The sequence below is a fragment of the Nicotiana tabacum genome, chromosome 17 (genome assembly GCF_000715075.1).
Source record: "Nicotiana tabacum cultivar K326 chromosome 17, ASM71507v2, whole genome shotgun sequence".
Classification (NCBI taxonomy): Eukaryota; Viridiplantae; Streptophyta; class Magnoliopsida; order Solanales; family Solanaceae; genus Nicotiana; species Nicotiana tabacum.
In genome coordinates, this window is record NC_134096.1 from 14,546,502 (window position 1) to 14,555,679 (window position 9,178).

At 34.1% G+C, this 9,178-nt stretch overlaps 1 protein-coding gene across 3 annotated transcripts; it reads right to left on the bottom strand.

Moving 5' to 3' along the window:
• Nucleotides 1–3,330: 3,330 nt before the first annotated feature.
• LOC107799403 (uncharacterized) lies at nucleotides 3,331–8,312 on the bottom strand. 3 transcript variants are annotated; one of them, XM_075234053.1, is made up of 4 exons: nucleotides 7,164–8,312; nucleotides 5,104–6,832; nucleotides 4,850–4,909; nucleotides 4,526–4,708 (listed from the first exon to the last, which is right to left on the bottom strand). In XM_075234053.1, the coding sequence occupies exons 1-4, from the start codon at nucleotides 8,077–8,079 to the stop codon at nucleotides 4,663–4,665; spliced, it is 2,751 nt and encodes a 916-aa protein (XP_075090154.1). In that variant the 5' UTR covers nucleotides 8,080–8,312; the 3' UTR covers nucleotides 4,526–4,662. The 3 variants fall into 3 exon arrangements, with proteins under 3 accessions (XP_016477996.2, XP_075090154.1, XP_016477998.2); XM_016622512.2 differs by having other exon boundaries at nucleotides 4,545–4,708; nucleotides 4,998–6,832; XM_016622510.2 differs by having other exon boundaries at nucleotides 3,331–4,708; nucleotides 4,850–6,832; nucleotides 7,164–8,310.
• Nucleotides 8,313–9,178: the final 866 nt, after the last annotated feature.

Below are 9,178 nucleotides of genomic sequence, written 5' to 3' on the forward strand. Positions count from 1 at the left end.
AAACGGGTCAGGCCAGTTCAGACCAGGCCAGCCCAAGCCTCGTGGGTTTTTAAATTTGGTGGGTTAGGACGGACTGGCCCGCCACATGAATGGGTCTTAAAATAGCCGGCCCAACCCAGCCCTAAGAGGACCGCGGGCTAGGGCGGGCCGGTCCTTCAATTTTTTTTAGAAAAAAGAATTTCATAAATCCTTAAATATTTTTTCGTGACATAATCGATTAATCATGTAAACTACTTTTGTTTGCTTAGAGCGTACAAAAAGCTTGATATTTGACGAAAAATCTCGTAATTGAAATGCAAATTCTCTATATCTCTAGCTCTTCTTTTTTAAAGTTACATGAATATTTTCTTAATACTTTTCTTTCATTTTCCTCAGATTCAAGGGTTGCTTCAATAAGTTTATATGCTGAGATTTTTTAATTTAGGATTAACATCATTTGCTGATTTCATCATTATAGTCCATAAAATTTAAAATTCCTGGAATTGGCTAGTGGTCAATTTTTTTTAATGTATTTAAAATTGATCTTTTTCTATACCGAAGAGCAGTTTAAATATTAATAATATATTAAAATAATCCAAACTGATCATTGGCCACTTAAAGTAATATTTTTTTTTGATAAAAGATTATTATTGGCCACCTAAAACTTTTCGAGTTCGTTATTAATTAAGCAAAAGAAAAACTAATTTTGTCATATTACATGCATGTCAAAAATCTAAATTCTAGTTGATATGGAAGGGTAAATGAGTAATCTAGGGTTGGGGAATGAGGATTATAGTTAATAGTTTTTTTAGTTTTTATTTTTTTTAAATATTAAATATTCAATAGTTAATTAATTTTAAATTTAATTAATTTTTGGCCCACGGGCCGGCTTAGGCCCAGCCTCGATCAAGCCTCAAGGGCCAGCGGACTGACTTAGATCGAGCTTATAAGCCTCAGTTTTAAATGAGCTCAAAAAATTCTAACCCAATCCTACTCAAGTAGCGGGCTGGATTGGGCTGGCCTCACGGGCCAAACCCATTTTGACGACTCTAGACCCAACGTACAAACTTTATAAAATTAAGTTGCAATTAGTTGTCTTCTAAATTGCTAGTCGTTACTAATATTTTGCACACTACAGCTTTTCTTACCCTTTTTTTAAAAAAAAAAAATCATTCACCTAGGCTTCTACATATGTGATGGTGGGAGGTTTGGCATAGACTCCTACTCATCTATTAATACTCAAAAGAATATGAACAAATAGGGGCGCAATGCCTTACCTTATATTTATGCAATAGTTTTGCATAAATGAATTCAAAATAATTGAATATTTTTTGAACCTAAAACAACGATAATCAATTTAGTTAAGTTAGTTGGTCCATTATTATTTATGCATATATAATATTCTTGTTAACACTTCTACATATCATTCTTATGCCATTATATAAATCATTTGAACGATTTAATTTTCTTTGTAACATGATTGGTGCATCTTTCTTCAAAATTAACATGTATACCTACACAAATATTTCTCTTATTAAGCAATTATCACCAGAACTATCACCATTATTTTTGATAAAAGGACTAAATCATCTCTTATTGTTTGTTCCTCTATGTTACTTGTGCATAGTAAGAAATCACTGAATCTTTTCCATTTGGATACGTTCTTGCCCTCGTATCTTTTGTCAAATGAGTTTTTTCCATTTTACGTCATAACTATGATTATAGTTTGACCAAGCTAGCATTTACGGTTTTAGCTCTAGTAAATTTTGAAACTATTCATAATAATTGAAGAAAATCACCTCCGAGAAATTTTGAAACTATTCATAATAATTGAAGAAAATCACCTCCGAAGCTCATTATTCACCACATGATTCATCGGCATCCATTAAAGCTCATGTCAATTGTTTTAATTGTACAACGGTTGTGTCACGCTCCAAAACGTGACTGATACTCGACTCTCTATCCACATTGAACGCAACGTCAGCTGAAAGATAAAGCAGCCCAAACAGTGACTTTAGGCCCCCAAATTTTTGGAGTCCCATTTTCCATTGGTTGAAATTTTATGAATTAAATTTTTATATAAAAAATCAATTATCTTAAGGTTAAAGAGTATAATTTTCAATACAACAAATGAAAACAAAATTTTAATTTGTTACTGGTGTTGACCGTTGAGATTTGAATAACCCGAAACGTATAAAAATATCTTTAATTTTTTATTTATTGGGTAAAAATTAAGATTACTAGATGCTAAAAATCTGAAAAAATATTGACTTAACCTCGATTAAAACATAATAGTCACTTTCACATGGTAGTTTAGATTTTTTTTTCAAATTACATAGCATTAAAGGATATATTACTGGTAGAAGATAAGGCTCTAATCGATAATAAGATTTTTTTATTTTTTCCAAACTCCTATATTCCTTATAAAATATATTACTATACGAGTTGCATCCGCAGAGAGAAGTTTTTTCAACTTAAAATTGATAAAATCTTGTATAGGATAAAAAATGTCTCATGAGAAGCTAAATGGGTCGGATTAGCAATATTATTAGTTGAAAAAGAATTATTAGAATAACTCGATTATAAAAAAATTATTAATAATTTTGCATCTAAAAAATTAGGAAAATAAATTTCAAATAAAATATATAATTTTTTTATAAAAAAAAAATAATTAAGCCTCTTATCAAAATTTTGCTTTAGGCTACCAACAATGTTGAGACGCCCCGATTGAACGAACCAATCTCATATGGTAAGCCCCAATCATATGCGTTCAAAACCATTTCAAAATCCATACACCAAACAAATTCATTTAAATTGATGACAATAGAAATATAATTAATATCCTTTCACATATACCGTGCATGTAACTATAATTACAACCCAAGTTATAAACTTATTTTTAGTTTTATATCACTACCTCTTTTTTTACTCATAAAAAAATTATTTTTACACGTAAGAGATTTGTTTTTATCCGTAAGAGATCTAAAAATATCATTTTCTTAAATTATAAATTATAAAATGGGCATAATGTACAAACAATTATATAGCCTCTTACACATGGAACAAGAAAAGAATAACCACCCGCGACAGCATAGGGCTGAAATATGCAAATGGCTCGAGGGCAAGCGCAACTTGAGCTTTTGGATGAGCTAGGTATCCATCAATATATTCTGCTTTGAAAAACTAGCAATGAACCAAAATTCACCATTATCCAAGAATGTCTTGTACCAACATTCATAATATGCTCCATGCAAGACACATATCAAGTGACTGATTCTTGGTTTGATCATGATGAGTGGAAGTTTATACCTTCTACTTTAGGTAAGGGGGCTCTGAATTTATCTTAGATGCTTCATAACCTGTTTTAATTAAATGTCTATATCATAATAGCGTTGCCAAAAAATTTGTTTGCCCTCCTTTAAATTGTATAGAAAACTATGGAAAAAGAAAAGCGATGAAATATTCAACAGTTGTTTCAGACATTCTATCAAACACCTTAGGTGCATCTAGTCATCCTTCTAGATATAATGAGCAAAACAAATCCATGTCTACACTGGCCCTTTTTAAGGATGGATCCTGGAATTATGAGAATAGTGATAGAAGATCTGTATAGATATAGAGTTTTCTCATTGAATTCTTTGCTTAGATCAATTTGTGTTAAGTATTCCTGACATAAAATCTATGAGTTTAGTATTTGTAACATAAAGCTATAACTACCTCTCATTGTTTTCTCAATCTTATTGTAGTAATAAAATGAAGCTTACAAGAACTAGATTCATCAACTTAGTTATTGTGAAACTCAAATTAAAACTTACCCAAGTCATATACAACCATTCAATAGCACTTCTCTATTTTAACCATCCGATTAGTAACATCTTTATCTATCATTCTATTCTCTTGAAATGAGAGCCTAGATATCTAAATTGTTTGCATTTTGATACTGCAATCACGTCATCTCAACTTCGCTCATCTCATTAGATACTGCACAGCTTTTCAAGAGATTCAAAAGCTGAGATCTTTTTGTATATTTGTTTCCGTGTGATTTTCGTAGTTCTAACTTATGACATTATGTTTCAACAGACAATTGGCTTAGTTTTTATTCAAATTTTTGTAGAAATATTTGTCGTCTTTGCCAACACAACAATCATATATCTCATAGACATTCCTTCTAAATTATGTAAACACTTGCAGCTTCACATTAATTTCTTCTCTTCTCTCACCCCTTTAAAATCATTTTAGACTTCCATATATCATAACTACATATATCAAGAAAGGAGTACAATTCATGATTCAACGAGCTTGCTTGTGCCGACTTGAACGCTTAATGCAATTGCCATATGTAATCAAGCAACAACTGAGAGCCGATGATTTGATTACACCTAGTGTAGACTACTGACAAACTCAAGCCTGATCATTCTAAGTGCAGAAAGAGCATCTCCCATGCTAATTCTTGCATCAGGTGCCACTAAGGTGCAGCTCAAAGCTAAGTTCATGATAGATAACACACACTGCAACTTTGCATCCGTTTGGTCATTCCCTGGTTGTACCAAATTAGCATCCACCACCTTATGAATTCTACTTGGAAAAGAATCACTAACCCAACGTCGTATGGTCAAGTCTCCAGTAAATATCTCATCACTTGGTCTCATTCTTGTAAATGTCTCCATCATCAGGATGCCGAAACTATAGACATCGCAACTCGTGGATACTATTCCATGTTGGCCATACTCTGCAATCACAGTGGAAAATGATCAGAAAAGCTTCCTAGTTAGCTAGGAATATGCTAAAACAGAGAGTATCGATTTATATCTAGGGGAAAGAATTGTCTTGGGAATTCTAATGATATGAGAAAGCCTAAAAAGTTCTATACCTGGAGCAATATATCCAAGGGTTGCAATCGTCCCTGTTTGAATAAAAGCCTCCCCTGCACCTAGTAATTTTGCAATGCCGAAATCAGTGACATGGCCAACCATTTCTTGATCTAGTAAGACATTGCTTGGCTTCAAGTCAGAATGCACCATTGGTGCTAAAAAGCCATTATGGAGATAGTCCATTGCAGATGCAACATCTATTATTATATCTAATCTCTGCAATAAGTTCAAGAACAAGTTGTGAGAGTATAACCATTTATCAAGTGTCCCATTGGGCATGTATTCCAACACTAAGGCCTTGAAATCAAGGTTGGAGCAGCTGGTGATGATTTTGGTCAGATTTCTGTGGCGAAGGTTGCGTAGCATCTCACATTCGGTATCAAAACTTTTGAATGCACCCTCCAATTGCACATTGAAAACCTTTGCTGCTAAAGGGGTTCCATCCTTAAGTGTTCCTTTGTAAACCGTGCTGAAACTCCCATTACCAAGTAAGTTGCTTTCATTGAATCCTTCTGTTGCTTGTTCAAGTTCATAATAGGAAATTCTTTCATGCCCTTTTACCGGGAACACTTCTGCTTGACCTGCATTCTTCTTTAGCATTCGCATTCTTAAATATACATATGCGAAGGTTAATGCAAGAAACAGCAGGCCCACTCCCAAAAGGGTGTACAAAGCCAAGATTGCTTTTTTTGTCTTGGTAGATTTTATGACGCATGGTGACACATGAAACTTGGAATCACCACAGAGTGCATCATTGGACAAGAAAGATTGATCTGTGGCATTTGTAAAAGGACCACCAGTGGGAATCTCTCCACTAAGTTCATTAAATGAGATGTTCAAATATTTGAGATACACAAGAGCTTCTAGTGACTTTGGAATTTCACCGCTAAGATTGTTATAGCTCAAATCCAAGAATTCCAAAGCCAACATTTTTCCAAATGAATCTGGAATAGGTCCATCTAATCTATTATGTGCTAGTGAAAGTTTAGTCAATTTATCCAGACTCCTTAGAGTGATAGGAATCTTCCCAAAAAAATCATTTTTTGACAGATCAATAAGTGTTGCCGCATTTAAATTTCCAATCTCCATAGGAATTTGCCCACCTAATAAATTGGATGAAACATTGAATTCTATGAGATCATGAAGGTCCCCCAAGGCTGCAGGTAAGCTTGAGTTCAGTCTATTGTAAGCTAGATTAATATTCCTCAAATTTGTAACTTTTCCTAAGCATGGTGGCACAGAACCAGCAAACTGATTTCTTGACAAGTTTAATGCACCAAGTTTCTTTAAATTGCATATAACATCTGGTATGGTTCCTTCTAACTTGTTATTTTGTAGGTAAAGTTCTTGAAGACTCAGCATGCCTTGGATAGTATTCGGGATATGTCCAGTCAACTCATTGTTAGACAGACTCATCTTTGTCACTCCAGTAAGATTACCAATTTCTTCAGGAATGACGCCCTTCAGTTGACAATCCTGTCCTACAAAACTTTGGAGAGAGTTAGAGAAATTTCCAACAGATGATGGAAAAACACCACCCAACGGATTATCAGCAAACCAGAGTACTTTTAGATTCCTACAGTCTGTCAAAGATGTCAGGAAGCTCATTGATGAATCGCTGGAAAAATTATTCCCCCACAAGTTGAGAAACTCAAGGTATTTTAAGTTACCAAGTGATTTAGGAATTGGACCTGTGAAACTGTTGAATGAGAATTCAAGACCTATGAGTCTTGAAGAATTTGAGATAGTGGATGAGACAAAACCACTAAAGTGATTTTGTGCACAACTAAATTCTTCTAGGCTGGGCATTCCACAGCCTAAATCTGAAGGTAAAGTACCAGTAAGCTCATTTCCTCCAAGTCCTAGGTGCTGCAGTTCCGACATATTGAAAATGCTTGAAGGGACGGTACCAGTAAACATATTTTGGTATAATAACAGTGCCCGGAGTTTCCTAAGGTTACCTAGCTCCACTGGTATCTCTCCTGTCAAGTATTAGAAATATATGAGTACCAGTTCGACTGAGAGAAAAAAGGAAGAAATTTCAGATTTCTTGTTAAGAAATATCATACTCCATGTTTCACTTTATGTGTCTTAGTTTGACTAGGTACAGAGTTTAAGGAAAGTAAGGAAAACGTTTGAATCTTATCGTCTTAAACTAAAAATGTGTATATTGTACCAAAATACTCTTAAATCTTTTGGTCTTGAATACGCCGTATGGAATATTGGAGTTACTAAATATAGAAAGATGCATTCTTTTTGAAACAAACTATAAAGCAAAGTAAGACACATAAATTGAAGCAGAGAGAGCACTACCTTCCAAGTGTTGTTCTCGAAGTTCTAATATTCTAAGTGCTGTTAAGTTAGCTAGCTCTCTTGGTATAGTTCCAATGAACTCATTGACAGACAGTGACAAGAATTGAAGCTTTCTGCATTTTCCGATGTTTGGTGGAATGACACCCTCTAGGTAGTTTGTTGAAAGGTAAAGCATTTCCAAGTTTGGAAGATGGTCACATATAGTTGTTGGAAGCTTACCAGTAAGATTGTTACTAGTAAGAGCAATGACTTGCATTGTCGTAATGTTAAAGATTGATGGTGGTATAGAGCCAGTAAGCCAGTTGTATTGCAGGTCTAAAATAGTCATGTAACGAAGATGACCAAGTTCTTGAGGGATCTCTCCTTCGAGATAATTTCCCTGTATGTTCAATACTTCCAGCTTTGTTAGATTGGAAAGGGAAGATGGTATTTCTCCCGAAAATTGGTTGCTCGAAAGGCGCACAATGCGAAGGTCTGGTAACAACCTTAAAAATGATGGAATGACACCAGTGAAGTTATTGCTCGTGACATCAATCAATTTCAACCTCTGCAAATGAGCCAATTCCTCTGGCAATTCTCTATAAAAAGTGTTGTTACTGATGTCGAGGGAAACAAGAAATGAGAGGTTTCCAAGATGTGGAGGAATGGTACCATGAAGTTGCATGCTAGAAATGTTTAAAGCTGTGACTCGATTATGGCTGGAGCTGCAAGTGATTCCAATCCAGCTGCAAACTGGGGTGGAAGAAGACCAGTTTCTTGCTAATATATTGTTAGGATAAAAAGAAATGTGAGATTTCAAAGCAAGAAGAGCAGCTACATCAGTGCTAATACTGGGAACAGTAGCAATTGAAGTATGATCATGAAGCAGAAAGATAACTGCAAGAGCAAAGAGAAGATTGCCACTAATTCTGCCCATAACTATAGCAAAGAGAACAGTAGCAATTGAAGAATGGCTAAAAGGAGTGATCTATTGGCATTGGCAACACGTTTCTTGCTTCTATGTGATGTTTGAGAAAACGTCCTGTTCTTTCTTGACGCGTTGCATTTAATTATAAGTTGACTGTATAATGAATCTGGAAGTCCAACTTTCCAAATTAAGATCAAAGCACAAAAACCTGCCCCTAGTTTTGAGAAAATATAACAAAAAATAAAAGATTAAGTTGTACATATTAACAATGTAAAGAATTTTTATTAAAAAACACTTTACTTTCTCAGTGGACCTTTCATGTGCGAATCCGAATTGGTCAGCAAAATAGTATACCAAATGCTTAAACCAAAAATATACTAAACCGTGACGGAAACGTAACAGATTTTTCAAGTTCTCCGCTGGCCACACAGACATCGATCCCGTTTGTTTTTAGCTTTTAAGTCACTAAAATTCCTAACTTACACTCATTAAATTGATGGACAAACTCAGATTATTTTTTTTGTATTCGATACACTGCAAACATCTTGATCCAACAGTCTCTTTTACATGTTTGAAAAAGTCAATATGTGCAGGCTATTTGCATTTAATATGGATCCTTTCCGGTTGGCTCAACCGTGATAGTCAAATTTAATTTTTTATTCTCTTATACAGAGGGTATTTGGCTAAACTTATAAGCTGGCTTATAATCATTTTTTGGCTTATTTACGCATTTGGTAAACATCCAAAGTGTTTATAAGCTAAAATAAGTTATAACTCGTAAGTCATAAGTTGGTCACCTCTAACTTATGACTTTTCAGCTTATAAACACTTTTAGTTTGACCAAGACTTTTATTAGTTTATCCTTAATAATATTTTTTAATTCACAAAATATTTTTCCCAAATTAAATTTCGCAACTTTAATTATTTTAACAAAAGAATAGCTTATTAGCATTTTTCTACCAAACACATCAATTGTTTATTATCAATTTCAGCACGTCAATCCAAACACGTAAATGCTTATTTAAAAAAAAAATCAGATTCATTACTTCAATCTTATTAGTTATTTACAATTAGCTAAATTAAACGGGCTCATAGTTCTAGCAAGGGA